Below are 23,833 nucleotides of genomic sequence, written 5' to 3'. Positions count from 1 at the left end.
TGGGTGCTAGACAAGATGGCTTGGACCTCTTGGGTTGGGTGCTGGAAAAAAAACATTGCAATGTTTTGACCAATGTCAAGGTCATGGGGTAATTACAGGTATGACATGTTATTGCGGGAAGTGGGGTTATGTGACTGAGTGCATAAAAATAACAAACTTTTATGACTTGTTGAATAGGCCACTTAAAAAAATTATCATTAAGTTAATATGTAGACTGGGGTGTTCTCAAAGTCCTTCCAGTGGCTCAATCTTAATATATTTGCATGCATCTATTTATTTATTTAACCTGTATTTAACCAGGAAAGCCCACTGAGACCCAGAGTCTTTTTTTCAATGAAAACCTGGCCAAGAAGGCAGCAACAATCAATACATTACATAATTAAAACATACAACAATACAATACAACGTGATCCAGATAAAAAAAATTAAAAAGCATTTACACTCCTCTGTAACAGAGTCTCCCATCAATATTTTAAATTCATTCAGTGGCACTAACATATCTAGGTGAAGCATGGACTTTAGACTATTCCATGCGTCTGGGGCACAAGAAAAGGCAGTCTTACCTAATACTGTTTATTCCCCACAGAAAGTTTACACACATACATCATCTACGACCTCAATAAACTCCTAATCTGTGTCAAACTCACTTCATATGTCAGTGTTCCCTATCTAATTTTGAAAGCAAAGGCCACTGTGACACATGCCATCACTGCAGTCCTTGAGGTTTCCAATGAGAATAGCTGATTGGGTTGGAACTGAATGTCATGTCATTAAGATAAAAAAAATAACCACAAAGTTGCACAGGTTTCCAATAGGTCAACAGTGTTTGTTTTACATAATGTGTTAGACATGTAATGCACAAACAATTAAATATGACTCATACTTAACTAATAACATGGTTTAATTGTACAACAAGGTTTCTAGATTAAAAAAGAATCAAATACAGACATAGCCAAGAAGCAAACTGGTTTAGATCAGTATAGCCTAATGCCTTACACTCTCCTTATCATTAACTATCCCTTTGATGTCACAACCCTGCCCCTTCTCCCAGTCTTATGTCTGACAGCTCTGTGATAAGCATATTATCATCATGCACTGCTATTACTGTTGGTAGGTATAATGGCTGTGTATAAGGTGAAATGAAAATAAAACCGTACTGCCGTACTAATGCTGGAACTGAGAATGACCCATGTGCCAGAAACACACATGGGTCATATTACCTCTTTGAATAACGAGGGCAATGTTGGGTTGTAGGTGTAGTTATTAATGCTCTGAGACCAACAGTCATGTGATTTATGGGCCGTATAAGTAGGGCAATGCTGGAACATGTGTCTGGACTAAGCCGAGCTGCCTGGGTGTCAGCCTGTCTCTCTCCCCCTACCCACCGCCTCAGCATGTCATGTGTCATTTAATTTCCTTCCGAGGACGCATGGGTTGCAGTGGTGGAAAGGTTCCCCAAGGCACTAATGTCATGTCACTTTCTGTTGTTTCACAGTGTGGAGAGAGAGAAAGGGAAGAGAAAAGGGAGAAGAGGTGTAAAGGGATGCATGACAGACACAAAGCAAATGCCTTATATAATGAATATTAGCAGACTCATGTTGTATTCTTATATCATTTTATACATTTTCTTTTAAAAAAACATGTAAAATGTTCAACACAACAGCATAATTATTCACCATTACAATAAACAGTAATAAATTATATCAAATATGAAAACATTAACAATTATAATATCCTTTAAAGGCAAATCAACTGTACAGCTCAAATGGACAGCAAGCAAATCTTATTATATGTTACAACATCTCTACCAGAATAATAACTTAGAACAGTGGCATTAGTTTGGCACAAAGGGAGGCAGGCAGACTCACTGCAGCATGAGACACTCCAGGGTTTTAGATTACGGAAGTGGTTAAAGTGCATTTCCAGCTAAGGATCAGCATGTTAAGCAATTCGTGTTCTTTACCTTCAATTTAAAGACAAGCAGATACAAGTTGTGCTAAAGTCCAGGGAAAACAGGTACAGTTGAAGTCGGATGTTTACATACACTTTAGCCAAATACATTCAAACTCAGTTTTTCACTATTCCTGACATTTAATCCCAGTAAAAATTCCCTGTCTTTGGTCAGTTAGGATCACCACTTTATTTTAATAATGTGAAATGTCAGAATTAGTAGAGAATTATTTCTTTCAGCTTTTATACCTTTCATCACATTCCTAGTGGGTCAGAAGTTTACATACACTCAATTACTATTTGGTAGCATTTCCTTAAAATTTTTTAACTTGGGTCAAATGTTTGGGTAGCTTGCTTCCCACAATAAGTTGGGTGAATTTTGGCCCATTCATCCTGACAGAGCTGGTGTAACCGAGTCAGGTTTGTAGGCCTCCTTGCTCACACATGCTTTTTCAGTTCTACCCACAAATGTTCTATAGGATTTAGGTCAGGGCTTTGTGATGGCCACTCCAATACCTTGACTTTGTCCTTAAGCCATTTTGCCACAACTTTGGAAGTATGTTTGGGGTCATTGTCCATTTGGAAGACCCATTTGCGACAAAGCTTTAACTTCCTGACTGATGTCTTGAGATGCTGCTTCAATATATCCACATCATTTTCCTGCCTCATAATGCCATCTATTTTGTGAAGTGAACCAGTCCCTCCTGCAGCAAAGCACCCCCACAACATGATGCTACCACCCCCGTGCTTCACGGTTGGGATGTTGTTCTTCGGCTTGCAAGCCTCCCCCTTTTTCCTCCAAACATGACGATGGTCATTATGGCCAAACAGTTCTATTTTTGTTTCATGAAACCAGAGGACATTTCTCCAAAAAGTACAATCTTTGTCCCCATGTGCAGATGCAAACCATAGTCAGGCTTTTTATGGCGGTTTTGGAGCAGTGGCTTCTTCCTTGCTGAGAGCCTTTCAGGTTATGTCGATATAGGACTCGTTTTACTGTGGATATAGTTACTTTTATACCCGTTTCCTCCAGTATCGTCACAAGGTTCTTTGCTGTTGTTCTGAGATTGATTTGCACTTTTCGCACCAAAGTACGTTCATCTCTAGGAGACAGAACGTGTCTCCTTCCTGAGCGGTATGACGGCTGTGTGGTCCCATGGTGTTTATACTTGCATACTATTGTTTGTACAGATGAAAGTGGTACCTTCAGGCGTTTGAAAATTACTCCCAATGATGAACCAGACTTTTTGAACCAGAATTTTTTTCAGAGGTCTTGGCTGATTTCTTTTGATTTTCCCATGATGTCAAGCAAAGAGGCACCGAGTTTGAAGGTAGGCCTTGAAATACATCCACAGGTACACCTCCAATTGACTCAAATTATGTCAATTAGCCTATCAGAAGCTTCTAAAGCCATTACATAATTTTCTGGAATTTTCCAAGCTGTTTAAAGGCACAGTCAAGTTAGTGTATGAAAACTTTGGCCAACTGGAATTGTGATACAGTGATTTATAAGTGAAATAATCTGTCTGTAAACAATTGTTGGAAAAAGTACTTGTGTCATGCACAAAGTAGATGCCCTAACCGACTTGCCAAAACTATAGTTTGATAACAAGAAATGTGTGGAGTGGTTGAAAAACTAGTTTTAATGACTCCAACCTAAGTATGTAAACTTCCGACTTCAACTGTATCTGACATTGTAGAATTCTACAGCGGGATATATATCTAAAGCCTGGAGTAGCTTAAACAGTCAAGTTTGGCTGGGAGTCCAGTGGCTAGTTAGGGACCAACAATATTATATGACTTATAGTGCAATATAGAATTGTGAAAGTAGCCCAGTAGAATAAATACATTAAAGTATAGTTTGGTGTAGCCTCACATACAATGAAGACAGACAATATTGTGCAATGCAAAACTATTGCAATCCATTCAAATATACAGACATTTTAATAAAACTACTAGTCCTCATCTTTCTGTCAAAGTATGGATACCAGTGCTTGAGGTATCATATCTTTGCAATGGGTTAATAATGTTATGGCAGAATACTGTATGTCAGTGAAGAAGTCCATTGGCACACTCACAACTAGGCAGCCTTAAGACACAAACACAGCAGTGCCTTCCAGGGCACTCCTTACTGTACTGGTTTGTCCTCAGTGACTTGACTTTCACTTTCTTCCTCGGTCCACATTTCATTCCCTCTCTTCAGGACTTGTCATCCCTTCTTGTCATCCCTCCTCAGGACTTGAGCCCCATGCGGGCCATCAGCTGTTCATACACTGTCCATGCCATGGCAGCAATCATGGTCCTCCTCAGAGAACGTGGCACCCCACCCCGGAAGAACCCTTGAAACCCGTGCTCCTGAGAGACAGAGAGAAAGAATGGCACATGTCAACTACTATTAATCAACCCGTATGTTTTATTACATAGTGTGACACTGTGTGCAGGCTAGAGGTCAGTATATAAACACATACAGACAACAGTTTAGCCTGACCCACATACGAACAACGTCAGTATATTATAACAGTGCTATTGCCCTAAGCATAGTAACAACGCTGTATTCAATAAAACACCCAGAGAGATAGTTACATTGTAAATGTATCGCACAGCGTCTGCAGTCCTCCTGTACAGATGTGGGCTGACTTGGACGTGGGTTTTGACCACGTCAGCTGGCTGGGTGACTAGGGAAGCCAGGACCCCGGCCAGAATCCCACAGCTGAAGTTAGCCAGGGCCGCGTAGGGAGACGTGCTTATCTCTGGGAGGAAGAAACAGAGAGACACTATAAATTCCACTCCACACCAAACAATTCACATTGAGACAGATATGTCAAAGTTATCAAATGTGGCTTCTAGTGTAACCAATACTACTGCTCCATGTTTATGTCATCGGCGTCCCCATACTGACACTTCAAAGTGATCGCACACTAGTGAAACAAATACCAGTGTTGAGCATTAGTGTGGTTTTCTGATACTGACCCTGTGGCAGAGTGTTCTTGCCCTGGCTGTAGAACATGACATAGAGGCCTGAGAAGGGAGCATCTCTGAGGAGGGTGGCGGTCAGCCCTGAGAACAGAGCTCTGGGTCCCTCTGTTTGACACACACTGCGCAAAGCCCCTGCCACGCTCCCGTAGTTATACCTGCCACTCTGAAACAACAGACACTACAGTAAACACCCACACATTAAACAGTACTCATGTAGTTACTGTAATCATACAGTATATAGAAAAGCATTTATCTTTTCCTTCCTGCCCCTCCCTACGTCTCTCTACCTGAACATACCTCAAAGCGAGTTTTAATGACAGTGACAGGCAGCATGCAGACCCCTGCCACAGTCCTGGCCCCAGCTCCCAGCAGCACAGACTCCATGGCCCCGGGGCCCTGCTCCAGGAAGTAGTGCTGCTTTAGAGAGTAGTAGGTGCTGAAGTAGATCCCTACGCCGGGGATGGTCCTCACAAACGACTGGAGGAGGAAGCAGAGCAGACATGCTGTCAGAGTCATATCCTCAACACACAGATTCAACACAATTGATGTGTTTCTGTTTATATTACTGATCATAAAGAGAGGCCAACTTACTGGTGAGACCCCCTTCCAAAGTCCTATGAGCTTCTCTGTCCGTACAACACTTAAGAACACAGTCACCATCCCCACTCTTGCTGAACTGAAAGAGCGTAAGAGAGAGAGAAAGCCGTATTAACACACTGTCCTATGAAACGACCCAAAAGTTACTTTGCAACTGCGCTTCATTTCAAAATAGCTGACGTGACATTGAGTTGGTACTAGCATGCAGGCCATGTGGAACCAGCATGAGTTTTATGACTCTTTGGAATCTCAATGTTCAGATCTACAATCTACAATATTGCTTAGTCAATGAGGCGAGTCAATAGAGTAATGCAATGCTAGTTGGTCTCATGGTCTAGGACAAGACTGTAATCTAGAGCCAGAAAACTTACTACAAACGTAACCTCACCTGATTACTATGTGGAAGTGTGGACTATGCTGTAGAGGTGTTGACTGAGCCAGCTGAAGGCTACTCACCCAGGCTGCATGTTGCTGTGAAGGGTCTGCAGGCGGGTCTTGACCAGGTCCAGAGGCTGGAAGAGCAGGGTGGAGCATGTTCCACTGAGAGAGCCACACACAAAGGCTTTGAGAGCCGGGTGACCCTGAAGGGAGAGACAAGCAGAGAGGGGAGGAAGGGAGAGTGATAACATCGAACACACACCAGTCACGGTAGAGTGCACTTCAGCGAGAGCCCAAAGCATGATGGGATTTATGATTGTTTACGATGGAAAGCCTGGGAAATAGGACAAATGCACATACACTCCCTACAGTAATTCACATTACATAAGTACCCACACAAGCAGTAAAAACAAACATTCTGACTCAAGAATTGTGTGTAAATCAACATGGGACCACGAAGAGAACAGGCAAAAGGGCAAAGGACTCTCCATTGAAAAACTAAGATGCACCAACCCATAAACACGCACACTATTCCCCACCCTGCAAGTGTCACCCTACATCAGGTATGTGTTATAATGCATTATAATTGGCATGCTTAGTTCTCTAAACAATCTGCCAACACAAAAATCAACAAAGAACTGGATGGCTGCAGAAAAAGCATCACATACACCATACCCAGTCCCTCCAATTTTCACATGCTGTCATTACAGACAAAAAAATACGACGCCACACACACAATATACAAAACAACACACACATCTCTCCTACAGTCCACATCCCTACCTTCCCCGGGCTACTTTTCAGTGGCTTATCCTGTTTTTCCTGCATTTGTCAGTTTTCTTCCCCTCTCCGGCTAAGCTGTTATGAACTGTGGTGGGTTGTCAGGGCAAAAGCCTCCATCCCTCTCTTCACTTCTCTATAAGCTTTCCTCGGTTTCCCTTCACAAAGCAGCTTAATCCACTGGCGTATGTTTTCACTCTCTCTCACACACAACCTCTCAATGCTGCTTCTCCTACTCTACCCCTCATCTTTCTGCTTCCAGCGAATGCACATCTGTGCAAAATGCCATGCGTCATACATTGTAAATGTCAGTGTGTGTGTGTGTGTGTGTGAGCGCATGCGCATGTTTTTGTATGTTCTGGCTTCCATAAAACAACTTATCACGGTTTACATTCTAGAGAGTATGTGATGCTCTAGAACTAGTAATTGTGTATTTATTTCCTTATCACTGGGCATGAATTCTAGTACATTTCAATGTCTACAGCTCTGGTAAATTACTTGGTAGTTCCTGTACTGTGATGTGACATTGACAATCTGTACTCCTTCACTGGGACTTGAACCCCACACTTTCTAAACATGTCCCTGCTCCTCCCTTAATGAGGGTGCTATGGCAACAGCCCACCAACAGTGCTTGTTGACCAATGGCAGTGTTGGCACAGTGGAGGCTTGGCAAAGCCTTGCTCACTTGTTTGGCATGTCTATGAAGATTTAAGGTGGCACCCGGGAGTTTGACCTACTTCAGGGCTGAGGACAATAGAGAACTTGTAAACACAGAAAACATTGAATATTCTAGAACAGCCTGAGAAAGTGCAGAGTATGAAAGTGGCCTGAAACTTCCAGCAGGTTAAAGGAGGGGTAAGGACAACTGGGTTAATCAACGATGTCACAGGATGGTACTGTGATTAACATAGGGGCTGGATTGAGAACGTAGGCCTGGGTACCCTGATCCAAAATCACAGCCTGACATAAAATGCATGTGAAATGTTAACTGAGATATTAAATATTATAACCCAAGCCATTAGACCACTGAAACCACATCAATAAAACATACTCAGCTATTCACAGTACATGTACAACAGTCACTGAAGTTACTCTAGAATTATTGTCCTTCAGACTTTCACCATGGATCAAATACTAAATGATCTATAAAAAAATCCCACTCACCAGAGACAGTTCCATGGTTATTTTGAAAGTTGAGAATAAATTCCAATCCAATAATGTTGTCCTTGTATGATCAAAATCCTCTTTTGTCTTTTCCTCTTTTTGAATCACTTTCTCAGTCCTTACTCTGCCCCTGTCCATTCAACTTTTCCAAACGCTCCTGCACAAGAGATTACAGAGAAGATGACGATTTCATGATTGGGCATTTCAGCTGCGCAACCCACTACATAACACAGACAGAATAACCTTTCAAAACAGATACAGAATGTTACAGGCTGTAACTTACAGCACTGGTGTTTTGCAATGTTGATACAGTGTGTCCCTTAAAGCAGATACTGGAGAGCTGCACTGCCTCTGACTGATCCACTGAGGGGTTGGGGCACTCACCACAGCACAGACCCAATGTAGGAATCATCTGACTCACACTATGGTTCCCATTTAAGACACACAGTTACTTATTAACTAATCAAAGATCACCACCCAGCACATTAGCATTACATACACCCTGATCACGTTGCACATGTTTCTCATGCGTTTGTGTGTGCACATCTGTGTGTGTGTGTGTGTGTGTGTATGTATATGTCTCTGTGTGTGGGGGGCCCTGAAGCACCATGCTCTCAATACTTTTTGAGGAGGCACAGGTGGCCAAAATAAGTTTAAGTGCTTTTAAGTCCAGGACTGTTTTTAATAATGTGTCCAGACTCCAGACTCTTAAATCCTGATATACATGTTTTATGGAATATATTGTCATTTCAAGACATTACTTTAAAATGGCATCTATGTGACTGATTCTGTGAGAGAGTCAAGTGACTCAGCACACATATACATTGAAACAGATTAATACATTAACAATAGTCATTAATTGTAACACAGACATCACTAAATGACTAGTTGTACACTCATTCAGACAAATTTTAGCACGGGACTGGACAGAAGTGATTATGATCCGGGGTTATAGAACTGTTGCAGAATCAGGACAGTACAGGAAAGACCGACAGGAATGAATTTACACTCCCATGTCAACCTCGAATGTACATATCGACAAATATTCAAGGTAGTTAAACATATTTATGTTAATTTTAACAAATATGATTAACATTTATCACAGGTCTCACACCAGATCCTTTTCATTCATGATAAACAGAGGCCCATAGTGATCTTCTTTGGAACCATCTGCATCTCAGGATTTCCACGCAAGAATTTAGGAGTTAATGCCTCGTTCTCGTGCTAGTCGGGAACTAGGCAACTCTGACTTGGAAACATGAGCTCTGAGTTCCCAATTTGAAAGTAGCAGAATCAACAAGGAAGCTCTAATACAAAACCCTAACAATCATGAACCAGACAGCTTTCAGAAGCGTTTCCCAGTCCAACAAAACATTTATACCGAAAATCGTACGTCTAATACGATTTCAATGAATTAGAATGAGAACACAACCCGAAGACAAGTTAGTTATAAAACGTGCACAATGAGAATAGAAACTCACATTTATAAATGCATAGGGCAAAGCATTGAACTGGAGAATGGACAAAAGACGTAATCAATAGAAACAGGCATTTGTAATTTGATTAAAGTGATTAACAAGCCAAGGCCATTCGCTGAAATATTGTAGTTTACAATAGGCCGTTGTATTAATACAATATAAAAACGACATTCAGTTCTCACCCAAATCTGTCCATCCTTGTGTCCAATTTTCTGTTTAAACCGGTTTAGACTTGCTTCATTTTTATGCCGTTTGTCCTGGGAAACCATTTCAATTGGGATTTGTTCTGATTCAAGACTGTCCTCTTGTGGTCATGTCTGAGAGCACGATGCTAAAAAATAAAGACTACAGGACAATATTAGATCAGAGTCTAGAGTATTTCCAGTTTAAAGCCGCAATCAGCAGTAGAACAATTTACGCGAAATCCCAGCCCGTGTCAGTGAACAGCTGAGGGATGGGGCTGGAGGAATGTAACCACTCAAATTCATAGACAAAGCTACGAATGCAAGGACTAACCATCCATGATAACCTTTTTTTTAGTTTTAAACATGTTTCGAGGCCAATTGTTTTTTTACATTTACTTTGAACTTAAGTTATTCTTTAAGAATCAATAGGTAAAATAAATGTAGCAAAGTAAAAAAATATATATATTTAATAGACAAAAATTCTCAGGAGTCAACGTTTGCAGTTTAGAAAGCCATCTTTATTGCAATAATACCAACAATTCACAACTCATCAAGATGTCATTTTTTTCAGAGCTGCAGAGAAAATAAACAGTACAAAATTGAGATTTCTTTTTTGCTTCCAAGTGCGAGAGAGTGATCCTTTGTCTGTTATCCATCATTAATAATAACAAATTCCTCTCACTTCCCAGCAGTGTGAGCAAAAAAGGCAACCCTGAGCACAGCCTGCAGGGGTCAGTTCACCCAGACCTAAAGCACCTTCACTCATCTACCTCACCCCATCCCTTAAATACATGGGATTAACACCTGGCCAGGCATATCAACAGGGAGTCATCTTCCTGTCAGAGAAAGTAAAAAGATGCCATCAGGATATCATGTGATGTGTTCGGCCACGGCGCTGCAAAATGTAACAACGTCCCACTTATCCCAACATGCTTTATTCTGTTCAACCACCCCTATACCCCACCAAGCAGTGCTCTGAGAATACAGCGTGTCGTGAGTAATAAACTACCCCACCACCCCGTAACCGTCGCCCTGCGCATCAATAAAAACATTGATAGTAGTAAAGAAATATGTGGATCCAGGTAATAACAACCTTGAACAGTAGAATTTGACTGTAAGGCTTTAGTGTGTGTTGGCATGAATACATAGGAGCCTGCAGTTCCTCTGAATGTATTTTCTTGTTTGAGGTGCATCTGCCATCTATCAATGTCTTCAATTTAATGCACCAGTGGTCTATCATTTCTAATCCAGAGTCACACATCTCAGTGCAAAAATAAGACAATTCAGCACAAATCAAATGTTTGTACATTAATGCATTTCTCTAATTCTGTGTGTGCTTTTTTGTGCTGTCTATAGATGTATTGTTTTCTTAAAGCCCAAAAGCATATTCATGTTCTAAGTACTATCCGCAGCTAAATTAATACGGTACAATTGAGCACATAAACCTCCATTATAAACTGAGGTGAGAGCGAGCGAGAGCCAGAATAGATGTGTAGTACTTTCATACTTAACCATTATAAAAACTACAGCATAAAATACAAATCTATAGATTGCGATATTACTTTGGTCCCCTTCGAGAAATCCTTCTTCATTTATTTATATTCATTTCGTTCGTTCTTGCTTCAGTTAGAAAAAGAGCCCAAAAAGACTATTTCTAATGGAATGTTTCCTTACAAAAATATCATTCATTATTATTTTTTTTCCCAGAGAATGAAGCAGGAGAAAATCAATTTGGCCCACAAATTTGTATGAGTTATGACAGTATGGTGATTGTCTGAAGTACTGTTGTATTGGCTTGTATGGAATATAAGTGTACATAGATTGTCAAGTCTCCCATTAAAGAGAGACTGAGGTTTGGCTGTGAAGTATATTTACTGCCTCTAAATCATACAGTATCATGTTTGTGTCCACCTGTAAGTGCATGCGTTACTTTAAGTGGTATGTGTGGGTTTGTGTGTGTTGTACGACTGTTGCAGTTCAATCCTATGGACAGAAGGGAACACTGTGGCTGTTCATTCAGGCTTGGGCTCGGGGGTCTCGCTCTTGGGCTCGCTCTCCTCGTCGCTCTCAATGCCTGCGCGGCTGACAATGCGGCGCATGGTGAAGGGGAGGTCCCCACGCCTGGAACAGAGACGGTAGAGATCAGTGATTAGGGCAGAGAGATCGTGACAGGGGCACAGCACATACCATGGAAGAGTCATGGAGGGCCCCCCCCCCAAAAAAGTCCCTCTGTGGATATATGATCAGTAATGTCCATGTGATTAAAACATGCATTGTAAATGCAAGTATGCTGTGTAGGGTGCTAGTACAGACGGCTTAATTTACAACCGAGTTCAGTGCGTCAGCATTTAGTCCGGTTGGGTGATGGAGGTGTACGTACCTGAGCTTGCTCTTGAGGGTGCTGACCTCACGGTTCATGGCATCGGCTGACTCGGAGGCGTCCTCCAGCTCCCTTTGCAGTTTCCTGCGGTTGGCGTTGGCTCTCTGGGCCTCCTCCTCAGACTCCTCAAGCTGCCTCTTCAGCTGCTTCATACGAGAGTTCAGCTTGTCCGACTGCGTACACACACACAAGCATTAGCGTCATGTACCAAGGTGGAGGCTACATATGGTGGATAGAGTGAGTTCCAAGACAATGTAAAGTACAAAGATGGTGTGAAAGCTTTATATAAAATGTACTCCATTAAATAATTCACATACTTTCAAAATAGAGTCACAGGGGAAAATAGAGACTAAGTTTGCTGGTGTAAAGCTGTTGGGATTGTGTTAAGCTTGTTTTCCGAGCCCTGACCTGGTCTTTGTACTGCTCTGTGTTGCGTCTCTCATCGTCCACCGCGAGGACGACCTCCTTTAGCTTCTTCTCTGTGCGGCGCACCAGCTTGGACGCCTGCTGCCTCTCCCTGTGGAAAGAAACACCTGGGTCACATGGACAGGCTGAAACGTCTACTTAGCTTGGGGGATTTTCACCATCTGATCTCACCCATGCTGCAATTTCAGTTATTTTTTGCATTATGGAGAGCACAGTAGATGCGGGATATCTGAGGGAGGATGCAGGTGGTCTAAGGTCAGGCTCAGACCCCCTCACCTGGTCTCGATGTCCACCTGCTCCTCCAGCTGGGCGATCTTGGCCTCCAGGGCGGCAATAGTGGCCTTGTACTTGGACTTGACAGTTCCTTCCAGCTCCTGCAGCTTCAGCTTCAGCTCCTTGTTCTGGCGCTCCAGCTGGGAGCGGGCCCCCTCCAGGCGCTGGGAGGTACTACGCTCTGCCGTCAGCTCCACAGTCATCTGGTCAGTCTGACAGAGACAGGGGGTTAAACTGCCTGACCCACCTTATCATTAGAAGTACACTATCCCAGTCTGTACACATGGGGCATGAATGTCAATTGCCGTCCTTGGCTGTCCTACCTGCAGCAGAGCTCTCTTCAGCCTATCGTTGACCAGCTCAGTGTTACACTGCTCCTCCTCCAGCTCCTCCTCTAGCTGTGCAATACGAGCCTCCAGTCTCCTTTTCTCCTCTGCAATCAGAGCACTGAGGGGGAAGAGGAAAGGTGGGAAAGAAAGGAGATAAGAGAGCAAGGGAGAGACATTTGGGTCATTAGAAGCAGAGATAAACAGCAGGTTATGAAAGAAAATAAATGGTTCCTACTTCTTGGCGGCCTGGTTGTTGATCTCATCCTGCAGCTCGTCTCTCTCTTGCTGGGCCTGTCTCTTTACACGCTCTGCAGAAGCCAGCTCCTGGGGGGTGGGGTGTCAGTGTATGTGAGAACCAAAGCGTGTATGTGGGAGTAGGCCAAATCCTAACTTGAGAAGCTCTCATAACTAACTACCTTTCCACATTAATCACGATTCCAGTGGAGGATTTGTGCAAATACAGTTTCACAGTAGGATTTATAAAGAGTTACAGAAGTAGGTTTTGTATTGTTTGGGAGGGCGAGGTGTCAGGTGAGAATAAAACGAGAGACTAGTGTGAGATGGTCAGGTGAGGGGCAGCAGCAGCGCCGACTGACCTCTGTCATCTGGATCATGTCGGCCTCCATGCTCTTGAGCTTCTTCTCGTTCTCCTTGGCCTGGGCCATGATCTCATCTCTGGACATACGAGTGTCCTCCAGCTCCCTCAGCAGCTCCTTCATCTGGGCCTGGTGGAGAGGGAGAGGTTCAAAGCATATTTCAAGCAAACTATTCACCATCTGCATACATCTTGATTAGAATAGAATGTGGTCATGGTATAAAAACATACTAGTCAGAAGCTGGTGATAATGTAATTGGTTGTTACCTGGAGCTTCTTAAGCTGTTTGAGGGCCTCATCACGGTTCTTGTTGGCCATGTCGATGGCTGCCTCCAGCTCCTTCAGGTCCAGCTCCAGCTTCTTACGGGCTGCCACGGCAACAGATCGCTGCTTCCTCTCATCCTCCAACTCCAACTCCATCTCCCGCACCTGAGGACCAGAGAGATTCAAGCTTTCAATCACTGGACTACATGTCCCATCATGCAGTGGACAAATGACACCTTAAGGAACCACTACCTACAAAGTCAAACCTGTAGCTACTAGTGTACCTGTTTGACCAGTTGTCTCTTCTTCTCCTCGCCCATCTCATCTCGTCCTGCCAGGTCTCTCTCGTACTGGGCCTTCATGGCCTGCATGTTGACCTCCAGACGCAGCTTGGCGTCCTCCGTGGCCTGCAGCTCGTCCTCCAGCTCCTCCAGCTGAGTTCTCATCTCCTCCAGCTGCTGATCCATGCCACGCTTGGACTTCTCCAGCTCGTGTACCTGAAGGAGAATAGTAGAGATTGTGATGAGAAATAGGAATTTGGGACCAGTATGAAAAGAGGATTTGAATTGATTTCTACCTAGAACAATTCAACCACCCCCTAGGCTGTCTTACACTCTTGCCAACGTCGTCCTTGGAGGAGACCAGGTCCTCCATCTCAGCACGGAGCAGCTTGTTGGCGCGGTCCATCTCATCCTTCATGTCACGGAGGGATTCCAGCTCGCGGGTCAGAGCCAGGGCCCGGGTCTCCTTTTCCCTGGCCTCAGCCTCAGCCTTGTCCCTCTCCTCAGCATAGCGGCATGAGATGGTCTTCTCCTCGGCCAGCATCTAGAAGTAAAATGGAGGAATGTCATACTACACTTCAAGACACAGATTTTTCCCTGATAGTTACAGATCTTCAGAATCTTCATGCGAGTAAAGTACATCTCTGGTTTAAATTTTATTTAATTTTTTTTTTAAACACAGGCCTGATGGAAACGGCAAATCTGTCAACTCAAAATACACTAGACAAGATGTGATCTTTTTGTGTCTAAAATTAAATTCTGCGAGAAATGGTGAAACACCTTTATGCACAAATATTGATATAGTAACCATCATATCGAAGTAAACTTGGAGTAATGCGATGACATGTGTGGTCCTCCCACTACGACTCAGGAAAGCATACAGTTTACTCGGTTAGATTAAATAAACTAAGATGAATTACACAGGGTGGTGAAAGTGCACAGTAATGAGCTTGATGCTCCTTTCCAATAAATATTGAGGGTCTTACTCTTATTCTGACATGGTCAATGCAAGGCTGCCATTTAACAAATAAAAACCTTAACTTTTATGTCCATAACCTTTTGTAGGTAGCTTACACACACTGCATCTGCGAGCTGTAGGCTAAAGCGCCCATATCAAGGCCAGAGCAGGCACATTCGTTATAGAACACCCCCCCAAAAAATGAGGACAAAACCATTAGTTGAAATGCCAAGGAAACCCATTTAAAGGAACTTTCTTGGTTTCCCTCGGTACATGGGCATTTACCCACAAAAGGTATTTTTACGTGCACTACGTCATCACCTATAGCCTTTTATTCACAATTCTCACATTCTCAATTTGGTGGAAACATCTCTGCTGGTAAAATGCATATATTGTTTTTATGCAGATTTTTGAATATTTGCATGAAAATCTGTCACCAATTGGATGGAAACCTAGCTAGTGTTACTACTAACCTGGTCAAACTTCTTCTGCTTCTTCTCCAGGTTGGTTACGATCTGTCTGAGGTGGTCCTGGTCCACCACCATGTCGTCCAGCTCCTGCTGCAGACGAGTCTTGGTCTTGTCCAGTTTCTCAAAGGCACTGCACTTCTCCTCCATCCGCTGGCCGAGCCCCTCCAGGTCCCTCTGCAGCCTCTTCTTCCCCTCCTCCGCGTTTTCCAGACATCCTGCTTCCTGCTCAGACTTCTTCTTAATCTCTGCCAGCTATAGGGGGACACCGCTTGTCACTCAAACATTCTGTGGTGCGGTTTATGGTTCTAGTGATGTGTTGAACAAAAACATTCTAATAGCACATTTGTATCAATCCAATTTTAAGGTGTATGTTGCTGCAAGTGTCTACCTGAGCCTGCACGGTGAGCAGCTGCTTCTCCACGTTCCTCTTGCCCTCCTCCTCCTCCTCCAGCTGTTCTCTCAGAGTGTTCTGTTCATCCTCCAGCTGACGCAGACGAGTGCCCATGGACAGCTTCTGACGAGTCTCCTCCTGGAGCAGCTCCTGTAGGTAGAAGAGAAAGACCGGCACAGTTATAGCAGCTTAATGACTGAGCTTTTACAACCATTACAAAACTAGTGCAATATTGAATACTTGGATCTGTTGTAGTCTATGGAGTACTATACCTGCACATCCTGCAGCTGAGACTCCACAGAAGAGCAGTCCTTGGACGCTTTGATGGACTTACCCTCCACCTCACTGAGCAAGCCATTGACAGTCTCCAACTCAGCCTGGGGAGGAACACAAGAACCAAAATAGTCATCAACATGGGCCTTCCAGCTAGTGTACAGGCCACATGCTCCAAATCGTACCTGAAAGGAGATTAATAGTACTGTACCTGCATCTTGGCCACTCTCTCTGCCAGCTCAATCCTCTGGCGCTCGCTCTCTCCGTGTTTGACCTGTAGCTCTTGGACCTGGGCCTCAGCCTTCTTCCTGCGGTGCTCAGAGTCTCCCTTCCCCTGCATCAGGGTCTGCAGCTCAATGGCCAGCTCGTTACGCTCACTCTCCAGGGCCTGCTTAGTCTTGTCCACCGACACCTTGTTCTGTTAGGGGAGGGCAGAACACCAGGGGTCAGTGCATGTAGAGATACTGTAATACACAGGAATTCGAGGGTATATCTATATCTCTCACTCACTCTCTTGGCCTGCTCCAGTTGCTCGTTGAGCTCGTCGAAGGCCTGGCTATGTTTCAGTCTCATCTCCACCACCTGCTGCTCGTGGACCTTGCTTTCATCCTCTAGAACCTTCTTCAGCTGGTTTACCTCAGTTTCACGCTTTGTCCTGACAGACAGAAGTAGAGAAACGAAGGAAAGAGGGAATTGGAAATTGTCAGATTGTGAGCTAAGCTAAATACTGGGAAACAAGGAACATAACGGAATTTGAGTCTGAGAATTGTCATCAACTCATGAAATCATTTTTCTAGAAGGTCAACATGAAGGCATCTAAATAGCATCCACTATGCGTCATCTTATTTCACAATAAACCAGTTTCATTGAAACACAGTAGCCGACTACGTAACTGATCTCCTCCGGGTGTCAGTACCTGAGCTCTTGCTGGGCAGCGGTGGAGTCCAGTGTGTCCTCAAGCTCAGTCTTGAGGGCCTCCAGCTCCTCACCCAGGTCCCTGCGGTTCTTCTCAGCCTTGGTGCGTGCGGCCCTCTCTAGCTCCAGGTCCTCCTGCAGCTCAGATAGCTGGGCTTCCATTTCCCGGATCTTCTTTTGGGCCAAGTTCTTCTGGGCTGCCTCCTCCTCAATCCTGAGGGGACGAGAGGGAAAATGGAGGGTGTAATAACATTCATTATGCCATGAAAATACAATTTACAGAGTGATCACACTAAAGTCATTGTATGTATGCATGTGATTGCAGAGATCTTGTAGAGATCCCACCTGGCCAGGGCTGCCTGCAGCTCCTCCTCCTTCTTTGCCAGCTGGGCGCGGAGCTCAGCGATCTGGGCCTGCAGCTCAGCTATCTGGTCAAGGAGATCAGTAGAATCTCCCTCCAGCTTACGCCGGTTCTTCTCCAGCTCCTGACGGCCCTTCTCCTCCCTGCGCAGGCGGTCTAATAGAGAAGGAGAACATGTTAAGTAGGATATAAGAGCAACTTGGTCAACACGGTGTGTGCTCCACCTACCCTCTAGGTCAGTGATCATGGCCTCGTGTTTGTTCTTGAGTTTCTGAAGGCTCTTGGACTTCTCCTCCTCCTCAGTCAGGTTAGAGGTGAACTCAGAGATACGCTCCTCCATTAGCTTTTTCTCCTGTGGGACACACAGACAAACAGGAGTTCACAACATAATTCTATCCATCCATACAACCGTCTGCCCATTGGTTGTATACGGACCTTCATGAGTTTGTTGTTCTGGTCTTCAAGAACCATGACGTCCTCCTCAATCTTCTTCAGCTTGGAGTCTGTGGTCACCTTTTCCAGCTGCAGCCTCTGCCTGGCAGCCTCCTCCTCATCCAACTGCTGCTCCAGGTCCTACACACACACACACACACAAGGGGAAAGAGTTATTACAGTGTGTACCTGCCATGCTGCACACAAAGTGTGTGTTGGTTTGTGTGTGTGTCCTCACTGTGATGTTCTGCTGCATCTTCTTCTTCTCGGTCTGCAGATGTGTGGCTCTCTCCTCCTCTTCCTCCACTCTGGCCTCCAGGTCATGAAGGATCTCCTCCAGCTCCTGCTTCTTAGCGGCCAGACGGGCTCTCATCTCCTCAGCCTCGGCACACAACTCTGTCTCAGCCTGCAGCTGCTCCTGCAGGGCCTGCTTCTCCGCACTCAACTGGGGGAGACAGAGACAATATGGTGTTACGGGTTCATGAATGCATTTTCAAGTAAGCTTGAGCAATTATTGTTTCATTATAAAATGATCAACATGTCACTTCAGGGCTGTTTCAGTGATGAGGGCCTCCATCTTACCTGGTGCTGTTTGACCTCCATCTCCTGCAGCTGAATCTCAGCATACTCCTGCCTCTCCTTCACCTTGCTCAACTCATCATCCTTGGCCTGCATCTCCTCCTCCTGCCTGCTCACCTGCAGCAGGGGCTTCACCTGGGGAGGGGGACAGTTCAGAGGAGAAGAAAAAAGGCAGTTGTACGGCAGTATTCCCCGGGGGTTTGGCTGAGTCGAGTAGCATTGTATAGGAACAACATTAGCATAAGTATAATGTGTACCTTGGTGAAGAGTCTCCACCACTGCCAGTTCCTGAGTTTGAGGTAGGCAGAACAGTTCCTCTGGATCACCTTCATGGCAGTCAGCTGCTGCTGTCTCCTGGCAAAGGCCCTGCAGAGCAAGCAGAGAGAGAGCAAGAAACACTTTGGTATCGTCCAAATACAGTTATAAGACATCAGAACATTTCCACTGCAGCCATATGATAGACAGTTGGAGTCAGGGGGTCTCCTTACTTGCGGGCCACGTAGCCTCTGCACCAGGCCTGGAAGCTGATGATGACGTCAGTGATCTTCATGTCTCTCTCCTCCTCCAGGTGAGCCAGCACTCCAGCCCTGAAGAACACCTTACTCTGACCAATCCTGAACAGGTTGGGATCCAGCTCCAGGCTTTTGATCTGACAGAAGGAGGGTGAGGTATACAATCAGCTAAACTGACAACATTCATCTCTTCATTCTGAATGAGTGACAATGTTGTAGAACAAGATAATAATGCCCCTCTCTTACCATGAGCACACAGGCCTGTTTGCCATCCATGAAGCCCTTGGGGATAGAGTTGGGTGTGAGGATCTCATACCTTATAGAGAGACAAAAGGTATATGCATGGGATCATCAGTTGGACTCAACTCACTAAAAGCAACATACACAGCATGATGCAACAACAATATGAGGTTAAGTTGGGGAACTGGTGAAAATAGACATTTGTATACAGCCACAATGGGAGTGTTCACAGTACCTCTGTCTGAACTCCTGGAAGACGATACGGTTGGGGAAGCCCTGTCTGCAGATACGGATGCCCTCCAGAACACCATTACACCTCAGCTGGTCCAGAACCAGGTGGGGGTCTAGCTTACCAGCCTGTAGGGGAGGGAAGAAAGGGAACATGTTTAGATGTGTAAATAAAAAAAGCTCCCAAGATACCACTAAGATAAGCTGTGGGTGCCTCTGTTGCGTACAATGGCATCTTGAGAGAAACTATTGTTTGGATGTTTTCACTGGTGGAGTTGATCTACTGGTACCTTCTTCTCGTGGTTGGGGATGATGCAGCGGACGAAGTTGGGGTTGGTGTTCCTCAGAGTGGCCATGAGCTTGGACAGCTGCTCCTTGTAAAGCTGGCCCACCGTGCGGAACATGCCCTTACGGGTCTTAAAGGCACCAGGCATCTCAGACATCCCTGCAACCTTATCCAGGCCCACGATACGATCCACTGAGAGGGGGAAGACAGAAGAAAAAGAGGAGAAAGGGTGACGTGAGATAAGAGGCTTTCACATTCTTTATATCTAAACCAGGCAAACTCCACACAGTGAAAACAAACCACAACATAAAACACATGAAGTAGAGTATAATGGTGATGGGGGTGATCCCATCTCTACATGGGGGATGGTGAGAGATGGCGACAGGTTCAAAACCAGTGACACCACAATACTGGGTCAATGCAGAGAGGACAAATACAGTAGGAAGGGGGATTTGGGGAATGAGAGGGGTCAAAATGCCAGTGAAGCGTGGGGTAGGAGGGAATCACACTAGAATGAGACGCAACTCGATGCAGTGAGTGAAGTGTGTGTGTGTGTGTGTGTGTGTGTGTGTATACACACACGTAACTGCTTACACTATGCCACCATCTTAATATGTCAAATGTGTGGTGCGAACTGACATACTATGTGGAAATCAATGTTTTGTGACAAACTGTGCATTTGTGGGCATGTTTGTATTGGTGACGACGGAACCAAACCCATGCAGTATATACCCATTGCTGCAGTACCCATGAGCAACACCAGGGGTCCCAAACCACACTATTACACAGAGGGAGAGAAGGAGAGTCCAATGAAAGAGCAACAAGTAGTAGATCTCACTGCACACAGAGCTGGGGGGGAGGGGGGGGCAGTCATTACAACCCCTTGTAAATATATATGGTAAATCAACATTGAGCCACAGGGAAAACAGGGTATGAAGACAGGATAAAAACATAGGCAGTTGATGCTGAGAAGATGGAAAGGTTCATATTAGTGTGAACAGAAGGATGAGCAGAATTGGAGTAAATAAAGGAGACAAAAGAAAGAGTCACCTGAATCTGAGTGGAGAAAAGGAAAACGCTGATAAAAATAGGCTCTCTGAGACCTCTGTACCTCTGAGACCCAGTAACAGGGAGAATAACAGACGAAAACGGGTCGTACAGAGGAGCAGATGGATAGAAACCAAAACAGAGTGATTGGTAAGAACAAAGGTCCAGACACCAGACATTGGATACGAGACGAGAGAGAAAAGTGGATATGAGACAGGAAGAGACCCTTCACTGAAAACATAGCAGCAATTCCCAGCATGAAGGTTAATCCACTTAAGTCTGTTCTTCTTACTGGTTGCTAACTCTCATCATTGGCTTCACTCACCATCCTTCCACAGTTCAGACACAAACTTGTCAGTGGACTGGTTGAGCAGCGTGGCCACGTTGTCGTTCAGAGGGTCCATGTTCTTCATCAGCCACTCGTCAGCCTTGTAGTCCACCTGAGGAGACGGCACAACATATAGACAATAGTATTACACAAGGTTTGCCTGGGACATGATGTCCAAGGGCGCACAGTTTAAGCAGAGTCTAAGCTTTGCCTTCATTACTGGTCTGTTTACCTTCCCGGCGTAGTGAATGATGCAGAAGTCAGCCTCATCTTTCAGTTTCTTGGGCTTGTGGAACTTGGAGTGGGTGCCCTGCTCCTGCAGGACCTTCTCCACAAAGCTCTTGTCAGTGGCTTTGGGGAACCAGCACTCCTCATCCAAAAGGGCCAGGATACCAGGGGGGCTAGCCTGAGGGAGAGCAGAGAACAAGGCTTACAGAGAGACCAGGGAGCCTGGAGGTGCAGCATAGCATGGGACCTAACTGAAAGAGATGGAGGGGGAAGAGAAAGGGAGGTGGCGAGATATGGGAGAGGATTGGGAGAAAGGGATGAGACTGTAGGAAGTGAGAGGTTAACAGGGAGTTACATACAGGGAAGGGTGGAGTGAGAAAGGGAGTATACAGTACATGATTAAAGGTAGGGAGATACGAAGGTTCAGAGGGGTAGACTCACAGGCTTCTCAATCAGGTCGATGCAGGGCTGCAGGTCCAGGCCGAAGTCGATGAAGCTCCACTCGATGCCCTCCCTCTGGTACTCCTCCTGCTCCAGGATGAACATGGTGTGGTTGAACAGCTGCTGCAGCTTCTCGTTGGTGTAGTTGATGCACAGCTGCTCAAATGAGTTCAGCTAGAGGAGAAAGAAAATCAGAAAGTGCATTCACCATCATGAACAAAAACTAAGAGGCTCAAGTGTATTTGTCCCCTTTTCCTAGTCTGCAGTGATGTGAAAGAACTAGACAGGTGAAAACAGATTCCCTGTAGGCATCCACCTGAATTTCACCCCCATTCTGTCTTACTAGATAAGTGGAGATGGCGAGAGAAGAGGAAATCGCTTTTAACAAATATACCCTCTGGGTCTTACTCAAAACATTGTAATCGCATTGGTCTTTCCCCCACTCCAGTTTACCTCAAAGATCTCAAAGCCAGCGATGTCCAGGATGCCGATGAAGGAGGCTCCCTGTCTCTTGGTCTTGTCCAGGGCCTTGTTGATCCTCATCACCAGCCAGCGGAACATCCTCTCGTAGGTGGCCTTGGCCAGGGCCTCCACTGCAAACTCAGCCTGTTCCTGGGTCTGGGCCTTCTGCACGTAGTCCCTGCCCACCTTGATACGAGGGGACAGGATGGCACGGGTGAAGTCTGTCACGCTCATGCCCATCAGGTGGCACACCTTCTGAGCAGCTATGACAGGGCGGGATGGGGGACAGAGAGATGAGAGTTAGTGTTGAGAGGGAGGGACCCCGGGAGGGACCCCCCCAGGGAATAACAGTTTGATGCCTACAGCAGTGCATGGAACTAGACTTTGAAACAAAAAATAATTCTGGTGGACTGAAAAGTGTATAATCTGCTGGTCAGTAGAGTGTAATTGACAGATACTAGGATCTCCTTGTCATGATCAAACCAGCCCACATAAAGGTTTGCTGTACCCGTGTCGTCAGGCATGGAGGCCTGGTCTGAATGGCGCTCCTTCTTAAAGCTCATGTTGCCCAGCTGGAGCACGGAAGACACCACCTTCAGCAGACCTGCATGAGGAGTCCAGAGGTTAGAGTCACACCCCCCCAAAGTAAACCAGTGAGAGGGTAGTGTGTCCCATCCTCCCCCTCACCAATCTGCTCATCCTCTGGAATGCCCATGATCCTAAAGGCCTCCAGGGTCTCGGTGAACAGGTCCTTATCCTGCTGGCCAGGGATGGTCACGTTTCCATTGACCAGGAAGCGGTAGTTGTTGTATCCCTCCAGACACAGCTCGGCTGAGGGGAGCACAGAGTTATTACATCTGATATGCACAGTTAGCTGTACTTGATAAAGTTGATAACGAAGGAGGCTTACAGCGCAGTTTGTCTCCAGCACCAGTGAGCATGTAATAGAAGACATGGAAGGTCCTCTCGTCTTTGGCCTGGCGGATGGCACGGGACTTCTCCAGCAGGTCTGGTGGTTAGACTGTCAAGGAGCCACTCATTCAGACTGGATTGTGAGCTTCTACTGGCCGGGGCAAGTGTGTGTGACTTACTAGTTTATTGGAAAGACTAACAGATGTCTGGAGTTAAACTACACTTCAAATCTATAGACTAAGGCATTTTTATTTAACTAGGCAAGTCAGTTAAGAACAAATTCTTATTTACAACGAAGGCCTACACCGGCCAAACCCTAGCCTGGATGACGTTGGGCCAATTGTGAGCCGCCCTATGGGACTTCCAAACACGGCTGGTTATGATACAGCCTGGATTCGAACCAGGGTGTCTGTAGTGACGCCTCTAGGACTGAGATGCAGTGCCTTACACCGCTGCACCACTCAGGACCCCAAATTATTGTATATTTCAAATGAGGGAGTGAATTTCATTGTGGTTAACATAGTATGAAGGATACAGGTTTCAATGTTGGCCCCCACGATGTATCCGTTGACATCGAAGTTAATCCTGATGAATTTTCCCTGGGAGAGAGAGAACATAGTGAATGACTAAGGAAGCAGGAAATACTTGTCCAAAAAAAAAAAAAAAAAAAAATTGAAGTCAAACCACAAGCATCACTAAGAGATTTAAAAAAAG

At 45.1% G+C, this 23,833-nt stretch overlaps 2 protein-coding genes across 4 annotated transcripts in view; both read right to left on the bottom strand.

Annotated features, from left to right (window-relative positions):
• Nucleotides 1-3,517: 3,517 nt before the first annotated feature.
• LOC110486514 (mitochondrial glycine transporter B) lies at nt 3,518-9,672 on the bottom strand. Of its 2 annotated transcripts, none has more exons than XM_036941230.1 (8): nt 9,506-9,672; nt 7,846-8,002; nt 5,980-6,104; nt 5,518-5,602; nt 5,224-5,403; nt 4,921-5,089; nt 4,534-4,700; nt 3,518-4,305 (listed from the first exon to the last, which is right to left on the bottom strand). In XM_036941230.1, exons 2-8 carry the CDS (start codon nt 7,981-7,983, stop codon nt 4,183-4,185), a joined length of 987 nt encoding a protein of 328 aa, XP_036797125.1. In that variant the 5' UTR covers nt 7,984-8,002; nt 9,506-9,672; the 3' UTR covers nt 3,518-4,182. The 2 variants fall into 2 exon arrangements, with proteins under 2 accessions (XP_036797125.1, XP_021413845.2); XM_021558170.2 differs by lacking the exon at nt 9,506-9,672 and adding an exon at nt 8,129-8,260.
• A 332-nt stretch (nt 9,673-10,004) lies between these two features.
• LOC110486511 (myosin-9) overlaps nt 10,005-23,833 on the bottom strand; it is a 31,831-nt gene continuing 18,002 nt past the window's right edge. For both annotated transcript variants that reach the window (XM_021558159.2, XM_036941229.1), the window contains 34 exons: nt 23,655-23,718; nt 23,118-23,216; nt 22,895-23,038; nt 22,716-22,811; nt 22,199-22,470; nt 21,746-21,919; nt 21,309-21,482; nt 21,074-21,188; nt 19,706-19,893; nt 19,423-19,544; nt 19,194-19,263; nt 18,924-19,084; nt 18,693-18,801; nt 18,439-18,570; nt 18,095-18,301; nt 17,860-17,997; nt 17,653-17,776; nt 17,409-17,580; nt 17,065-17,277; nt 16,659-16,803; nt 16,360-16,566; nt 16,148-16,252; nt 15,873-16,025; nt 15,488-15,736; nt 14,388-14,600; nt 14,060-14,272; nt 13,779-13,940; nt 13,513-13,641; nt 13,152-13,240; nt 12,911-13,034; nt 12,591-12,799; nt 12,297-12,405; nt 11,889-12,061; nt 10,005-11,629 (listed from right to left, as the gene is read on the bottom strand). In XM_021558159.2, the coding sequence (XP_021413834.1) occupies nt 11,521-11,629; nt 11,889-12,061; nt 12,297-12,405; nt 12,591-12,799; nt 12,911-13,034; nt 13,152-13,240; nt 13,513-13,641; nt 13,779-13,940; nt 14,060-14,272; nt 14,388-14,600; nt 15,488-15,736; nt 15,873-16,025; nt 16,148-16,252; nt 16,360-16,566; nt 16,659-16,803; nt 17,065-17,277; nt 17,409-17,580; nt 17,653-17,776; nt 17,860-17,997; nt 18,095-18,301; nt 18,439-18,570; nt 18,693-18,801; nt 18,924-19,084; nt 19,194-19,263; nt 19,423-19,544; nt 19,706-19,893; nt 21,074-21,188; nt 21,309-21,482; nt 21,746-21,919; nt 22,199-22,470; nt 22,716-22,811; nt 22,895-23,038; nt 23,118-23,216; nt 23,655-23,718 (5,163 nt within the window). In that variant the 3' untranslated portion in view covers nt 10,005-11,520. The remainder of the gene's footprint in view (nt 11,630-11,888; nt 12,062-12,296; nt 12,406-12,590; nt 12,800-12,910; nt 13,035-13,151; nt 13,241-13,512; nt 13,642-13,778; nt 13,941-14,059; nt 14,273-14,387; nt 14,601-15,487; nt 15,737-15,872; nt 16,026-16,147; nt 16,253-16,359; nt 16,567-16,658; nt 16,804-17,064; nt 17,278-17,408; nt 17,581-17,652; nt 17,777-17,859; nt 17,998-18,094; nt 18,302-18,438; nt 18,571-18,692; nt 18,802-18,923; nt 19,085-19,193; nt 19,264-19,422; nt 19,545-19,705; nt 19,894-21,073; nt 21,189-21,308; nt 21,483-21,745; nt 21,920-22,198; nt 22,471-22,715; nt 22,812-22,894; nt 23,039-23,117; nt 23,217-23,654; nt 23,719-23,833) is intronic.

The sequence above is a fragment of the Oncorhynchus mykiss genome, chromosome 13, assembly GCF_013265735.2.
Source record: "Oncorhynchus mykiss isolate Arlee chromosome 13, USDA_OmykA_1.1, whole genome shotgun sequence".
NCBI classification, from domain to species: domain Eukaryota; kingdom Metazoa; phylum Chordata; class Actinopteri; order Salmoniformes; family Salmonidae; genus Oncorhynchus; species Oncorhynchus mykiss.
The sequence above is the reverse complement of the archived record's forward strand: the minus strand, read 5'-3'. Positions and strand labels throughout refer to the sequence as shown.